The sequence below is a fragment of the Ranitomeya imitator genome, chromosome 4 (assembly GCF_032444005.1).
Source record: "Ranitomeya imitator isolate aRanImi1 chromosome 4, aRanImi1.pri, whole genome shotgun sequence".
In the NCBI taxonomy this organism is placed as follows: Eukaryota; Metazoa; Chordata; class Amphibia; order Anura; family Dendrobatidae; genus Ranitomeya; species Ranitomeya imitator.
Window position 1 is genome coordinate 177,325,681 of NC_091285.1, and position 17,615 is coordinate 177,343,295.

General features: G+C 43.7%; 1 protein-coding gene across 6 annotated transcripts in view; it reads right to left on the reverse strand.

The window, feature by feature from the left end:
- Positions 1 to 9,540: 9,540 nt before the first annotated feature.
- LOC138675688 (mitochondrial fission factor-like) overlaps positions 9,541 to 17,615 on the reverse strand; it is a 54,060-nt gene continuing 45,985 nt past the window's right edge. For 3 of the 6 annotated variants that reach the window (XM_069764123.1, XM_069764121.1, XM_069764122.1), the window contains exons 5-8: positions 15,531 to 15,689; positions 15,307 to 15,369; positions 13,633 to 13,717; positions 9,541 to 11,845 (exon numbers count right to left, since the gene is read on the reverse strand). In XM_069764123.1, the coding sequence (XP_069620224.1) occupies positions 11,714 to 11,845; positions 13,633 to 13,717; positions 15,307 to 15,369; positions 15,531 to 15,689 (439 nt within the window). In that variant the 3' untranslated portion in view covers positions 9,541 to 11,713. The remainder of the gene's footprint in view (positions 11,846 to 13,632; positions 13,718 to 15,306; positions 15,370 to 15,530; positions 15,690 to 17,615) is intronic. The other 3 variants (XM_069764126.1, XM_069764124.1, XM_069764127.1) reach the window with 3 other exon arrangements.

A 17,615-nucleotide genomic window follows, 5' to 3' on the forward strand; every position in this document is an offset into this window, starting at 1 on the left:
AAATACACAAAAAGTGATGCCCTGCATCAAACCCAGGTCCCTTCAGCCTGGCCCAAATGGGTTCTGGGCATCAGAACTGGCATGAAAGTGGGCAAACAGCCCATTTTCACAGATTTGATTAAGTAACTGATGTTTTTAAAGGGTTAAATGCCTTTGGGCCACTGATCTGACAATTAAAATACACAGAAAGTGATGCCCTGCATCAAACCCAGGTCCCTCCAGCCTGGCCCACATGGGTTCTGGGCACCAGAACTGGCATCAAGGTGGGCAAATAGCCCATTTTCACAGATTTGAATAAGTAACTGATGATTTTGAGGGGTTAAATCCATTTAGGCCACTGATCTGACACTTAAAATACACAAAAAGTGATGCCCTGCATCAAACCCAGGTCCCTTCAGCCTGGCCCAAATGGGTTCTGGGCATCAGAACTGGCATGAAAGTGGGCAAACAGCCCATTTTCACAGATTTGAATAAGTAACTGATGTTTTTAAAGGGTTAAATGCCTTTGGGCCACTGATCTGACAATTAAAATACACAGAAAGTGATGCCCTGCATCAAACCCAGGTCCCTCCAGCCTGGCCCACATGGGTTCTGGGCACCAGAACTGGCATCAAAGTGGGCAAACAGCCCATTTTCACAGATTTGATTAAGTAACTGATGTTTTTAAGGGGTTAAATGCCTTTGGTCCACAGATACCACAGTGCAAACATATAGAACAGGGAGCCCCACATTAACAACAGTTCTCTTCAGCCTGGTCCAAATGGGTTCTGGGCATCAGCACTGGCATCAATGTGGGCAAACAGCCCATTTTCACTGATTCGAATAAGTAACTTATGTTTTTAAGGGGTTAAATGCCTTTGGTCCACAGATACCACAGTGCATACATACAGAACATGGAGCCTCATATCAAAAACAAGTCCCTTCAGCCTGGCCCACATGGGTTCTGGGCACCAGATCTAGCATCAAAGTGGGCAAACGGCCCTTTTTCACAGATTTGAATAACTAACTGATGTTTTGAAGGGGTTAAATGCCTTTGAGCCACTGATACCACAATGCATATGTCAGGAAATAAGAAGTAGTCCTGATTACTTCAATTACACATACAGCGCTCTGAGCTGCAATTTCCTCTGCTTGCCAGCACAAGGCTGGAATTCTAAGCCACTCTTTCTCCCTCCTCCCACTATACAGCCATCATGTAAGATGAGCCTGCCAGCTTCATTGAAGAATTTATATGGCCCTGTGCTGCTGTCACGATAATGCCCAAAAATGTCATATTGTGAATGTAGTTTCAGAAGGACATGGCGAACGACACACACTCACAATTCAGCTGCGACCCCTTGCTCTCCTGCCCCCCCTCAGCTTCACTCCTACCCGAAACAAAGCCTATGATAGAGACTGGGCAACCTGATACTAATGGTGGGCAGGGTGTGGCTTTAAACTGCAGGTGACCAATCCTGCAAAGCCACCCGTTGTCCCTCCCCTCTCACTCAGGAATGCCTTTGTCTGAGACCTTGGAATAATATAACGAACTATCCGATCAGTGCATATCATTAACCAGCCCTTTAGTGATGTCACGAGCTCAGAAGTATAAATCACTATAGTCTTAGACCAGCCTTCAGTCTTGGCCGGGAAGCGATCTAACACAGCTTGGCAAAGCTGTTCCATGCATCTGGATGTATTTATCCTCCTAAACCACAGGCCAGCCAAGATGATACCATGACATAACCTGTAAGTTCTCTTTTCAACGTTAATCCTATTTTATTTTGTAATCTGTAATGTACCGTATTTTCCGGCGTATAAGACGACTTTTTAACCCCTGCCAATCATCTCAAAAGTCGGTAGTCGTCTTATACGCCGGGTACGGCATGTGCAGGGAGCGGTCCTGTATGGTTCCCAGGATCTAAAGGAGAGGAGACTCTCTTTCAGGCCCTGGGATCCATATTCATGTAAAAAAAAGAATAAAAAAAATGGGATATACTTACCCTTTGACGGCCCGCGGCTCTCATCGGAGCAAGGGCCGGCCTCCGATCCTAAGGATGCATTGAGCGAAGGACCTTCTGTGACGTCACGGTCACACGACCGCAACGTCATCAAAGGTCCTTAGTTCAATGCATCCTTAGGATCGGACGCCGCCGCTTGCACGGCTGAGAGCCGCGGGTCGTCGGAGGGTAAGTATATCCCTTTTTTTTTTTACATGAATATGGATCCCAGGGCCTGAAAGAGAGTCTCCTCTCCTTTAGATCCTGGGAACCATACAGGACCGCTCCCTGCACATGCCGTACCCGGCGTATAAGATGACTCCCGACTTTTGAGATGATTTGCAGGGGTTAAAAAGTCGTCTTATACGCCGGAAAATACGGTACATTACAGATTACAAAATAAAATAGGATTAACGTTGAAAAGAAAACTTACAGGTTATGTCATGGTATCATCTTGGCTGGCCTGTGGCTTAACCCCTTAGTGACGGAGCCAAATTTTTGAAATCTGACCAGTGCCACTTTATATGGTAATAACTCTGCAACGCTTCAACAAATCCCAGTGATTTTGAGATTGTTTTTTCGTGACACATTATTCTTTATGATAACGGTAAATTTAGGTCAATATGTTTTGTGTTTATTTATAGAAAATATCAAAAATTTGAGAAAAATGTTAAAAAATTAGCAATTTTCAAAGTTTGAATGATTATCCCTTTAATACAGATAGTCATACCACAGCAAACCATTAATAAATAATATTTCCCACATAACTGCTTTACATCAGCACCATTTGTAAAATGTTATTTTATTTTGTTAGCATTTTAAGAGGTTTAAAAATGTAGCAGCAATTTTTCATTTTTTCAAGGAAATTTACAACATTTATTTTTTTAGGGAACTATCCATGTATGAATTGACTTTAGGGGTCTCATATATTGGGAAACCCCCAAACGTGATACCATTTTAAAAATAGCACCTCCTGACATATTGAAAACTGCTGTCAGGTAGTTTATTAACCCTTCAGGTGCTCTACAGGAGTTAATGCAAAGTGGTATGACAGAAATGAAAATGTGCATTTTTACCACCTAAATGCCGGTAACTTCTGAACAGGTTACAACAGCCGACAGACTCTAAGGCCGCTATTTGGTCGTGAATTGCCATCGCAAACATCAGGACCACAAAATCATGGTCTGAGGGCACCAATTGGGATAAAGAGGGAGCCCCCACACTCTGTTAACCATTTATAATGATGTAGTCACTATTGACAGCAGCATCTAAGGGGTTAAACAGATATGTACGGTGCCAACACTGATCGTGGCTGATACAGCAAGTTGTCAGCTATAGTGTACAGCCGACAGATGCTGGATTGTCACCTGTATGGGGAGGCTATTCTCTTATATCTCAGGTCAGTTAAAAGACGTATTGGCGGTCATTAAGGGGTTAAGAGGATAAATACATCCAGATGCATGGAACAGCTTTGCCAAGCTGTGTTAGATCGCTTCCCGGCCAAGACTGAAGGCTGGTCTAAGACTATAGTGATTTATACTTCTGAGCTCGTGACATCACTAAAGGGCTGGTTAATGATATGCACTGATCGGATAGTTCGTTATATTATTCCAAGGTCTCAGACAAAGGCATTCCTGAGTGAGAGGGGAGGGACAACGGGTGGCTTTGCCGGATTGGTCACCTGCAGTTTAAAGCCACACCCTGCCCACAATTAGTATCAGGTTGCCCAGTCTCTATCATAGGCTTTGTTTCGGGTAGGAGTGAAGCTGAGGGGGCAGGAGAGCAAGGGGTCGCAGCTGAATTGTGATTGTGTGTGTGTAGTTCGCCATGTCCTTCTGAAACTACATTCACAGTATGACATTTTTGGGCATTATCATGACAGCAGCACAGGGCCATATAAATTTTTCAATGAAGCTGGCAGGCTCATCTTACATGATGGCTGTATAGTGGGAGGAGGGAGAAAGAGTGGCTTAGAATTCCAGCCTTGTGCTGGCAAGCAGAGGAAATTGCAGCTCAGAGCGCTGTATGTGTAATTGAAGTAATCAGGACTTCTTCCTATTTCCTGACATATGCATTGTGGTATCAGTGGCTCAAAGGCATTTAACCCCTTCAAAACATCAGTTAGTTATTCAAATCTGTGAAAAAGGGCCGTTTGCCCACTTTGATGCTAGTTCTGATGCCCAGAACCCATTTGGGTCAGGCTGAAGAGACCTGTTTTTGATGTGGGGTTCCCTGTTTTATATGTTTGCACTGTGGTATCAGTGGCCCAAAGGCATTTAACCCCTTAAAAACATAAGTTACTTATTCGAATCAGTGAAAATGGGCTGTTTGCCCTCTTTAATGCCAGTTCTGGTGCCCAGAACCCATTTGGGCCAGGCTGGAGGGACCTGGGTTGCTTGCAGGGCATCACTATCTGTGTATTTTAAGTGTCAGATCAGTGGCCCAAAGGCATTTAACCCCTTAAAAACATCAATTACTTATTCAAATGTGTGAAAATGGGCTGTTTGCCTTCTTTAATGCCAGTTCTGGTGTCCAGAACCCATTTGGGCCAGGCTGGAGGAACCTGCATTTGATACAGGGCATCACTATCTGTATATTTTAAGTGTCAGATCAGTGGCCCAAAGGCATTTAACCCCTTAAAAACATCAGTTACTTATTCAAATGTGTGAAAATGGGCTGTTTGCCCACTTTAATGCCAGTTATGGTGCCCAGAACCCATTTGGGCCAGGCTGGAGGGACCTTGGTGTGATGCATGGCATCACTATCTGTGTATTTTAAGTGTCAGATCAGTGGCCCAAAGGCATTTATCCCCTTAAAATCATCAGTTACTTATTCAAATGTGTGAAAATGGGCTGTTTGCCCACTTTGATGCCAGTTCTGGTGCCCAGAACCCATTTGGGCCAGGCTGGAGTGACCTTGGTTTGATGCATGGGATTACTATCTGTGTATTTTAAGTGTCAGATCAGTGGCCCAAAGGCATTTAACCCCTTAAAAACATCAGTTACTTATTCAAATCTGAGAAAATGGGCTGTTTGCCCACTTTGATGCCAGTTCTGGTTCCCAGAACCCATTTGGGCCAGGCTGGAGGGACCTGGGTTGCTTGCAGGGCATCACTATCTATGTATTTTAAGTGTCAGATCAGTGGCCCAAAGGCATTTAACCCCTTAAAAACATCAGTTACTTATTCAAATCTGAGAAAATGGGCTGTTTGCCCACTTTAATGTCAGTTCTGGTGCCCAGAACCCATTTGGGCCAGTCTGGAGGGACATGGATTTGATACAGGGCATCACTGTCTGTGTATTTTGTGCATCAGATCAGTGGCCCAAAGGCATTTAACCCCTTAAAAACATCAGTTACTTATTCAAATGGCAAAAATTGACTGTCTGCCCACTTTGATGCCAGTTCTGATGCCCAGAACCCATTTGGGCCAGGCTGGAAATAACTGGTTTGGATGTGGGGCGCCCTGTTCTATATGTCTGCAGTGTGAGATCAGTGAAATAACCATGAAGAATCGGAGTTAATGTCCATAAATATTTATCAAATTTTTATTAGTTATCAACCACAAAATACTAATATTGGTACATAAAGTTTAAACACTACATATAAACATAAAACAACAGTAAGAGGGATGGTGGTAGCAAAAAGATGGAAAGACACTGCGTGGATATACCCAATGCCAAAAAATCCTTTCCTAAAGTGCTTAGTGCAAATCAAACCTGGGCTAGGATCAAGGCACTATAAGGTGTCCGAAATAAATCATAACGATTGTTTTTTCAAATACGCTGAGCCATGCGCAAAGGCTCAGGGGGCCTCTAGTAAGAATATATTCATACATACAAATGCGCCCAGATAAACCTTACCAGATGCTGGCAGTTAGGATGCTCCACGCAGTGGCCCCAACGCGCGTTTCGCGTCAGTCTGCCCCCTGACGAAGCTGACGCGAAACGCGCGTTGGGGCCACTGCGTGGAGCATCCTAACTGCCAGCATCTGGGTAAGGTTTATCTGGGCGCATTTGTATGTATGAATATATTCTTACTAGAGGCCCCCTGAGCCTTTGCGCATGGCTCAGCGTATTTGAAAAAACAATCGTTATGATTTATTTCGGACACCTTATAGTGCCTTGATCCTAGCCCAGGTTTGATTTGCACTAAGCACTTTAGGAAAGGATTTTTTGGCATTGGGTATATCCACGCAGTGTCTTTCCATCTTTTTGCTACCACCATCCCTCTTACTGTTGTTTTATGTTTATATGTAGTGTTTAAACTTTATGTACCAATATTAGTATTTTGTGGTTGATCACTAATAAAAATTTGATAAATATTTATGGACATTAACTCCGATTCTTCATGGTTATTTCTGTATTGTGGAGTGTCCAGTCTATAATTGTGGCTCTCTCTGTGAGGCTCCCCCACTAGGGTTGTGAGCATGGTAGAGAAATCTGTTAAATATTTCAATTTGGTCTTTTTCTGTCTAGTGTGAGATCAGTGGCCTAAAGGCAGTTAACCCTTTCTTCAGCACTCTTTGGTGCCCACTTTGATGCCCATTTTTGTGCCAGTTTTATTGTTTTTGTAGCCGTTTTTAAGTGTATTCACATCAGGGCTCCTCGCTGCATTGTCTTTTATTATTGTGATACTTATTTTAAGTTGTTAAACCTACAAAAAAACAGAAAAGAAAAAAATGCCGAATAAGAAACCAACTTCAGCTCCGAATAAGAAACTGAACGAATAAGAAACCAACTTCAGCCTCGTGGAAACTATGACATTGTGCCGGACCTGACGGACGACATCCCAACAGTGCCCTGCAGCCGCCCCCAGTGATGGGGCTGATCAGTTATACACCTCCCCGCTCACTAGTTTGTCACTAGGGCTATGAAGCCAGAGCTGTCAATCAAAGATGCTGTCATGGAAACAAGCAGGTGCATATATAGAATTGGCCCCTCCCTGGTGCACCGGGCGCCTGTGCTTGGACTGAGCAGTCATCTTGTGCTGACAGGGTCCCATTACATGATGTGGACCAGTACTGAGGTCCCCACACCCCGGCTGCTCAGGGTCCAGTGACACCCGCTGGTTCCTAGATGGAGGAGCTGTCTCTGGCCTTACTCACCACTGAGTTGTGGGAACTTCCAAGACCAGTTTCTTTGTACGAGAAGTGAAATGGAAAGAGGCGAGCGGGATCACATTGGCGCTAGTAGTGCATTTACACGAGTAGGTAATGGGTTAATGTGTACGAAACCTTGTTGTCGAAAATCAATTCCATTTCTCCGCTAGCTGCAGTTTACTATAAAAAAGACAAACCGCACGGTACTCCCCTCCCGGATCACATTCCGAATCTTTCCCGGCCCGTTGGCTGCGGCACTGCTGTCCCCCTCGCAACGCGGCCACCAGTGACCTCCGCGGCTCTTCTAGGGTGGTCCCACGTAGACAGAACGCACCGTCCAGCGTCCCTGAGCTCATGGATTGGCTGCTGGGTAATCGACAGCAGCACCACAGATAAAGCCAGAAACTGGGAACAGAAGAGTTTCTGGGGGGATCCAGGAAACGCGAATACAGACTGTTTGATAAATAATTAAAAAAACAAAACTGCAGCCAGGGGAGAAATTGAAATGGACAATCCCTCTAAGGACTCATTCGGATGAGATTATATGTACGTGTGTGGTCCATGGTAAGAGTCGGACCATACATGGACCAATATAAGGCCGGCGTCACACTCAGCGTATAAAAATACGGTCCGTAATTTACGGCCGTAATACGCTGAAAAGTACCCAAAATAGTGATCCATATCTCCTCCGTAGGCAGGGTGTGTCAGCGTATTTTGCGCATGGCATCCTCCGTATGTAATCCGTACTGCAAGATTTTCTCGCAGGCTTGCAAAACCGACATACGGATATACAAGGGATCCATGTGCTCAAAAAATAATAAAAACACACATATATATATATATATATATTTATCAATATTTCATCCAGCGCGAGATAGTAAAGCCGGCAATTCAATTGCCGGCTTTTAAACTATCTCCTTCCCAAACCCGACATGATTTGTGACATGGTTTACATACAGTAAACCATCTCATATCCCCATTTTTTTTTGCACATTCCACATTACTAATGTTAGTAGTGTGTTTTTTTTTACCCATTTCATACTATTGGATTAATAATGGATAGGTGTCATAATTGACGCCTCTCCATTATTAATCTGGCTTAATGTCACCTTACAATAGCAAGGTGGCATTAACCCTTCATTACCCCATATCCCACCGCTACACGGGAATGGGAAGAGAGTGGCCAAGTGCCAGAATAGGCGCATCTTCCAGATGTGCCTTTTCTGGGGTGGCTGGGGGCAGATGTTTTTAGCCAGGGGGGGGGGGGGGGCCAATAACCATGGACCCTCTCCAGGCTATTAATATCTGCCCTCAGTCACTGGCTTTACTACTCTGGCGGAGAAAATTGCGCAGGAGCCCACACCAATGTTTTCCGCCATTTAACCCTTTAATATAATAGCTAGAGCGCCCAAATTTTGCACATACACACTGCTAACATTAGTAGTGTGGAATATGCAAAAAAAAAATGGGGATATGACATGGTTTACTGTATGTAAACCATGTCTCATAAGTCGGGTTTAGGAAGGAGATAGCAAAGCCGGCAATTGAATTACCGGCTTTTAAGCTATCTAGCGCTGTATGAAATATTTATATTTCTACTGACTATTTTCTGATTTATTTTCTACTGACATATATATACCTATTCTATGTGTACACATTTATTCTACCTATTCTATTCTAACCTGTCAGTGTGATTTTACTGTACACCGCGCTGAATTGCCGGCTTTTCTCTCTAATAGCGCTGCGTATTTCTCGCAAGTCACACTGCTGGTCCGTGTGTAATCCGTATTTTTCTGGCTTCCATAGACTTTCACTGGCGATTTTTTGGCGCAATACGGTGACAAACGCAGCATGCTGCGATTTTCTACGGCCGTAGAACGCCGTATAATACGGATCAGTAAAATACGGCAGATAGGAGCAGGGGCATAGAGAATAATTGGGCCATGTGTAATGCGTGTTTTACGGATGTATTTTATGCGCTCATACCGTCATACGTCCGAAAAACTCGCTAGTGTGAGGCCGGCCTAATTCAGTAGGGCTGTTCAGATGACAGAGGTTTTTTTTTGTTTTTTTTATTACACACACGTCCATGTGAAGGAAAATAATTTTGTAAAAAATATTGCAATTAGCACTGTATTTGTAAATTTTATATATTGCTGATGTATAAGAACGGATGCTATACAGTTTTCATATGGATGTAAACAATTCTGACACATGGCTCACTTTCATCCATATTGTCACCTACATTTATTTCCTTTTTTTTCTGTATGATAATCTGAACGATTTTTCAGATGCTTCACTGAACGAAAGCCAAGAATCAGATACGATGGGGTGATGACCTCCGTAATCCAGAGAAGTGATCGTATTGTGCCTCCTCGGCTTCCAGAGAGGCGGAGGTCAATAAATACATGTTCCCAAAACTAAAGCAATGTTTGTCTGACTCTCAGCAATGACAAAGAAAACTTTCTGTTATAACTTTATTTTTATTCTGTACAGTTACATCATAGTTATTGTAGAAGTGACAAGCAGGACATAAAAACATAATAAAAAGAGGCAAACCACACAAAACAAGAAAATGCTATAAAATAATTCCCGACACAAAAACCTTCAAAACCCCAGTGCTCCCCCACCCTGACTTCCCATTTACAGAGGATCCTTTTATATCCAATTTTCAACTTTTGAGTCAGGATTTAACACACATTCTACATACACTAAGATCAGATCACGCAAGTTCTACGAAATACATATTAAAATATAAACTGGTTAATTTAAGTTTTTCTTTTTGTGTCCCTATGTCCCACCCCATACCGTCTCCTGTATCCATGACAAGAAGATTGAATGGGTTTGATCAGGATTTAAAAGAAATGTGTAAGAGCAAGGAATGTGATGTCATAAGAATGTACAAATTACTCACCTGTTAAATCTGAGCACCCGTGCTCCGGAGATCGCTCTACTTTACTGCAGTGATGGCGGTGTACCCGGTGAGACCACTGCGGCTAGTAGGAGTGGCTTGTGGCCATCATAGGGGTGTACGTGACACCACTGCTACGGGGAAACAATCAGGGACTGGAGCAGGAGAGCTGGAAACAAAGGGGATTTAACAGGAGAGGAAATTTGATTTTTAAGGGAGCAGTCAGACGGTCAAATAAACTGGACTGAGACATACATGAAGCTGCCCAGCCTGGGCAAGGAAAGCCACCAGCCAGTCCAGGGACTGCGTTCCAATCTTGGTCCAATTTATAAGGTCGTCTGACTGCTCTTTATTATATTTTTACATGCTCTGAATATATTATCTTTTAAATCTTAGATAACCCCCTTAAATGTATAAGAAATAAATAATACATTTAGTACTACCTGACATTGTGCGAGATCATTATAGCCACAATGAAGGATTTCTTTTAAGAAAATGTTAAGAATTCCTATTTAGCACATGCAAAGAAGGCAAAGCCATTGGTTTATGCACAGGTTTTCAGTGGATATATATTAAGAAAATCCAATAGGAGTGATAGAGGCAAGCCTTTGTAGTGGAATAGGTCCTGACTTTACCTTAGTGTCATACTGGCACGTGACCACTGCAGTCAATCAATTGCCTCAGTCATCATGTCTCATGCAACACCAGCAATACTAGCTTACATTGATTGAAGAAAAAAAAACAATGTTAGCTATTCCTGCATTTTTTTTTAAATAATGACCTTTTTCATTTTACAGAAGAGCTTCCAAACTCTGATCTTCAATCTTGCCAATGTGAACTTCCATATTTTCTTAGATCTGAACAGTCCCTGTCAACGCTTTCAAAAAGGAGAGATGGATAATCGACAAATCCTGTACTGACGAGCTATACCAGCAAGGGGCAGTTTAAGGTAACCAAATTAAATGTAACCAAAAATGAAGACAAATGTACGTGCTTTCTTTACACCTGCACTTTGAAAGAAAAAAAAATACAGATACATATAATAATAAAAACAACAACAAAAAAACACTTTTCATGTAAATCTGGCCTAGATCTAGCTACATTTGTCTTCATGTCCTCGGCATATCCCAATGTACACAGACGATCCTTTCAATGACTACAACAATGCACAAAATGGCATGAGGCACAGGCATTAATAATGAGACTCTGCCCTTCTGGGGAACCCCAAAATACCGATAAACTCTGTCACATCTAGGACAGATCTATAAACCGGACTGTGGCTCGATTGGGCTATGAGCCATTTTCCTTTATGGTGGAGATTCTTTGCGATTGCCTTTTCATTTTTTTGGTTTCACATGACCCCCTCTGTGCTATAGTGATATCTCCTAACCATCTCATCCCTGTCCCACAGCTTAGAACAGAACCCTATAGAAGTCCACAAGTCGTATATGTCAGGAATGATTCTTGCATGCTGTATGTATAAAGAAGGCTTTGAGAGACGACACAGACTTCACCCCAGCATAATACGGATGGTGGGAAAAAAAGATTTTTTACACGAGCCCAGTCTCTGCGTCACAGCTGGAGGGAAGGGATGGAGGCTTCCCATGTTGGGCTGATGATTTGTGCTGTGCGCTGGTCTCTCCCACTGCTGTCTGGGTAGTTGTGAGGTTCGGTGGGTCTCTGTATGATCTCGGTGCAATCTCTTGCAGTAAAAGTGGCAAGGTCTTAACGTCTGAACCAGAACCAGCTGTTGAGGAGCCAGAAGGCCACAGTGATGGAGTACATGACCATTTCCCTCTTGACCCTCTCCTTGTTCTCCTCTTCCAGGAGGAGAAGGCGTCTGTTCAGCTTGATTATCTGTGAATTTAGAGATAACCTGGTAACATCGTATTGATTTGACAGTAGCCCATTAATTGCCCAGTTCATTCAATCAGTAATTGGCGGACTTGCACATCATCCTTCACACTAGGTTTATGCTTCCCATTCTGAGGGTACTATAAAACAGGGGCCCCGATTCCAGCGGTATAACAATTACTGAGCCTTTTGCTTTCATTTTGATACTTTTTTCCTTCTTGTTCTCACAAGCTGTGTAGAAACTCTGAATCACTGCTTACACTGTGCATAGGCAGAAAGCTGCTCATCAATGGTGGGTTTTGGGGGTAGCCATTGCTCATGAATAGGGAAGACTGCAAAGCAGGAACTCATCATTGAGCGAAATAGCTCCAGTGGTTGAGCAATGATTTATCAAAATGACAGCAAGAAGCCCTGTAACTGACACAGGAATCAGGCTCTCGGTCCCTATTTAAAGAGCTTGTATACTTTCAGTAAACTTTTGCCCTAGCACATAGTTCGTTGTTTTTTTTGTTTGTTTTTTTTAATGCAGTGCTTTACTTACCTTCCCCAGATCCAGCGATGATCTCTGCCACAGTCTTATTGCTTTGTGCAGTGGCGACATTTCGACAGCGCTGCAGCCAATCACAGAGTTGAGCAACTTTGCCAATATAGATGAGATGATTGTGATCGGCTGCAGCACTGTCGACATGAAATCACCGCTGCAGGCAAGTAACAGACTGGGGAAGCAGCAATGAATGGCACAGCACTAGCCCTAGGCAGGGTAAAGTAAAGAACACTTTGGTTCTTTTTTAAGGCCAATTGGGAAAAGGTTTCTGCAAAAGAACATCTCTCTTAGGCTTCTTTCACACTTCCATCGATAGTCGCCCATAACGAAGCGTCGGTGCGACGTACCGACAGAAGTGTTTGCTTTCACATTTCCATCTACGTTGCCGGGCAGGAAAGAGTCAGAGAGACATTTCCTGCCGGGCATGTGGAAAACTGGATGCGACGTACAGATGCCGAGACGACGGACCGCCAAAACCCGACGCATCCAGTGCACGACGGACGCAACGTGTGTCCATACATCGCGATCCGTCGGCAATACAAGTTTATGGGAAAAAAACGTATCCTGCGGGCAAATTTGCAGGATGCGTTTTTTTCCCCAAAACGACGCATTGTGTCGCATATAAATAAATGGAAGTGTGAAAGTAGCCTTAATTTGCTCTAAAATAAGGCAGCTAAAACCTGGTGACAAAGTCTCTTTAAAGCCATGAAAGCATTGTTATATATGGAATAAATGGAAGTTATCCCTGAGCTTTACAATGGTCTAAATATACAACGAAATTGCTTTACCCTCACCCGGTAAAGTTTGCAACCACCCTGCTCTGCCCTGTGATATACAGCATTGATGGCTAACTACTCTGTTGGGAATAATGGCTAATTAATTATTTTTAAAAAAAGGACATTTTATAGCCATATAGTTTTATAGGCCCCAATTCCGTACTCTGAATCCAAGCAGCGAGAGCAGAGGTACGAGCAGACGCAGAAGGACGGAGCACAGGGACTGGTAATAAACTCACTAAACAGGATCAAAACCAGCTCTGAAAACCAGGACATGTCTTAGTAAAGTAACTTCTTCCAGTCTTACTACATGGGTGAAACGGGAACCTAAATGACATCAAAATGATGAAACTGCTCCCTATTCCTTCTTCCCTAGACCCCTCCCTGTCTGCCACTCAGATTTTAATGTAGAATCTCTCCACTTGAGAAGAGTCATGAAACAAACAGACCCATACGTCACAATGACTGACCTGTCTTCTAAGTGACGCTGCATCCACTAGTGACAGGTCGTCTGGTGTCCCCTCCATGGTGGCATCCAGCGATGAAACTGCGTACCTACAGAAGAGCAATGTATACAAGCGGCACTGAATAAAGGGGCAAAGCTGGCGCCAAAGCAGCACCTGTGATCGCGGCTTCGTGCCATGACTAGTGAATCGCTGCATGTGCCTATTCACGTCCCTTTCCATCTCAGAATCCCACATTCTGCTTGAATGCTTTTATTCTCAGGCTTATAACGCGAGCTGTAACTCACCAGCTCCTGGGGTACCAAGCTGTGGCACCATGCCCCCCTATACTCCTACAATACAATGCATAAACTACTGTGAATGCAAAGACCTTATTATTTTGGGGTGACATTACTACACATTTGGGGCTGTTCACGTCACCTTTTCATTTTGAGCACATAGTTATAGGGCTCTACTAGACAAGAGGCCAAAAGAGCATCCTTTTTACCTTTATCTTACAAGTACCCCAAAAAAAGGAAAAAAAAAACCAAACACCTTTGTGTTAGTGGACTACACTTTTTTATCCTTCAAGTCCTGTAAATAAAAATGTATAATGTGCAGCTAACCTATGTATGATATACCTGTGTGTGACCAATGCCCAACGGTGGCACCAATCCCCTATATTGGCATTCCTTATGAAGAACTCCTGACACGTGTTATGCATCATTATCGCCCATGGGTGACAGACACCTCTATAACGTGTAGGTCACAAGTTCTTATAGGGTGCAGTCACACGGCTGTATAACACGGATGACGATCACATGTCAACACTCGCACTGGCTGGCAGCTCTCCTGAACAGAGTGCGGCACATGTATTTCTATGTAGCTGTCACACTCAGGTTGGGAGAGCCGCCAGCCTGTCCGAGCTTTGAGATGTGATCATCATCCGTGTTACAGCCATCTGACTAACCGCCATGTGAGAAGGGCCTCTGTGTAGCTGAATGATACCTGTTTTGCTTCCTAACTTTATCTATGGACTACACTGATGTTTGGAGAGATTGTTTTTCCACAATTTTATACTCTATATTGAAGGTGCGACGGGATGTTTGGTAGCAAAATTCACAGAAGTAATCAGAAAGAATGATGTCACATGCAGAAATGAGGGGAAAAAAATTAATTCCAGCCAAATTGAAGCAGCAGGTTTATGGAGGATTATTATCCGAATTCAAAGCTTTTGCATTAAAATAAATAATCAGATCATACCAGTGAATTATAGGGTCGCTGGACATTAAGGACTGGGTCAGATGGATAGTTTATCTGCTTGGGATATTCACCATGGCTATAGTACAACGGTATGCATTTTTTGCAATGTATTTGATATGCCACAGGAACCATAGTTTGATGAGGATTATGACCTTTTGTTGACTTTAAATACTACCTACTATGGCGGTGCACATTGCCATCATACCCAATATCAGCTGACCCTTTACTGATTCCCCATACTGCGCTCACACAAGTGCAGGCACCAACACCCTTGCAAATGGTGTCACAATATCTATGTTGCTCATGAAAAAGTCCAATAAAAGTTGCTCCAATCAAACAAACATGCCACTGACCCAGCCCTGAACAAGCAGAATTTGCAGCTCCCATTGCGATAAACAGTGATGGATATGCGGCGCACCGGCAAATTGTACTGATTACCTTGCATTATCATGATGAGGAGGAGCAGGAGCAGAGGCTGAAGACCCTCCACGCAAGACTGGCCTGGAGCATTAGGAAGAAAACAAGGACAGAAGGGGACGTGAAGACAAGAAGGACAGGAATCACTCAATAACTAGAAGGATTGGAGCCACAAATGTGCACAACGGAGGAGAATTATCTGGATGCATTGCAGGGGTTGGACAGGGGACAGGGGAGACATTCACCTGCGGTTTTCATCCAGCACATCGAGGACCTGCTGATAAGCCCTGCGGGTGGAGGTCTGGATGAGCGACAGAATGCCACGGGCAGAGAAAAGATCTGCTCCATCTGCGGGGAGCAAGGGAGCAGGGTTCGGGCGGCCTGTGGGGGCAGGTGGAGTCGGGCTGACCGGAGGAGAGCAGCAAAGAGAAACACAGAAGTCAGACCGTGTGCGCGTGTGACAGAGAAAGGCGGATACATACGACTGCTGATATGGACATTAGGGAGAGCACAGCAATGGAAGAGGCAAAGCGAGAGATGAGGAGGAGGTCTACACACCACACAGGGATCTACTCAGAAGAGAGAAAGGAAAATGATGAGGAACACAGCAAAAAGCCACAAAAGTCTGAGAAAATAAATCAGATATATGAGAAGACGGGCAGATAGACACTTACAGATGGCAAACACAAGACAAGGGCAGAGAGTGAACAGCCCACCCTCAGGCATCAATAGTCACTACAGAAAGGCCATGGACACAAGCAGTTTGTTATATCATTCCATTTCATCTAAAATGGAAACTTTATGCACTTTTTGTTAAAAAAAAATCTATTATGGTTTCGAGCCTAAAACTCCTATGTGTCTCCATGATAGACTACAACCCTAGGAGCTATAGACACAAAACTATAGGAGACTTGTATTTATTTGTAATTCTTTATTTTAAAAACATTAGAATGAAAATTACATTGGCTGTAAAGGTGGATCTATTCTGAAACGAACAGTCTTACTACTACCACTTTGAAAGAGTGGCCACTATTTGGACAACCCCCTTTTTGAATATTATATTCCCCCTTGTAAAGCAAAAGCGCCTCATACTCCCCTCCCGCACCGATGCCTTCCAGCGCTGCAGAGTCTCCACGACAAGCAATGAACGGCCGCTAAGGACCTCCCCGGATGTCCAAGGTTCGGCAAAGGCAGTGAGAGCACAGGCCCTCAATAGCAGCCCCTCATTGTTAGGGCACATGAACCCTGCAGTCACTGCGAGCCTCAGGGGGCGCACACATCGCTGAAATGGCACCGGTAAGGGAGGTGAGTATAGGGGAAATGCAGTATTTATGAATGGGTTGTCCTAATAGTAGAAACCCCTTTAAGTCAGACAAGCCCAAAGCAAAACATTACGGAGTCATGAATTGGAGAGCCAAAACAACAACAATGCGAACTATGCAAAAGAGGGTCCTACAGAGAAAAATTGGGCGAGGCATTGACCAGGCAGGCTGAAGATGTGCCAGATTTATCACAGTGGTGCACACTGAGGGATGGATTTAACACATCTGACTAGAAGTTAGAAACTTTTATTCACCTTACTCCAGCTCAATGCGGACTTAATTTTAGATTAGTATTTGGGCCAAAAACGTAAGCCTTCCATCAGTCAATGAAAAAAAACTAATGATGAGTGAACGTGCTGGGATGAGGTGTTATCTGAGCATGCTCAGGTGCTAACCCAGTGTCTTCAGCAAAAGTGTTAGAATCCCCACAGCTGCTTGTCTCGCAGCTGTTCAACTGATACAACACATGTTGAGATGTCCTGTTTGTTAGGCAATCCCTGCATGTGTTGTGGCTGCCTAACAGTGCGAGACCTGCGGCCGCGGGGACTCAAACTTATTTTTTGAGCACGCTGAAGACACTGTTAGCACCCGATCATGCTCAGATAACACCTCATCCGAGCACCATCACTCATCACTAAAAGAAAAAAACAGGGATTTTTGTGTTACTCACCGTAAAATCCTTTTCTCCGAGTCGTTCATTGGGGGACACAGGACTGTGGGTGTATGCTACTGCCGCCAGGAGGCTGACACTAAGTAGGTATATAAAAAAAAAAAGTTAGCTCCTCCTCCATAGTATACACCTTGCCACTGGCCCTGACAGCTCCAGTTTGGTGCACAAGCAGTAGGAGATAGAGAAAACAAAACAGCATTAGAGCAAAGACAACATGTCTAGAATAATACTACAGTCTGAACAACCCCATAGACAAATAAAATGAATAGGGAGGGAGCTGTGTCCCCCAATGAACGACTCGGAGAAAAGGATTTTACGGTGAGTAACACAAAAATCCC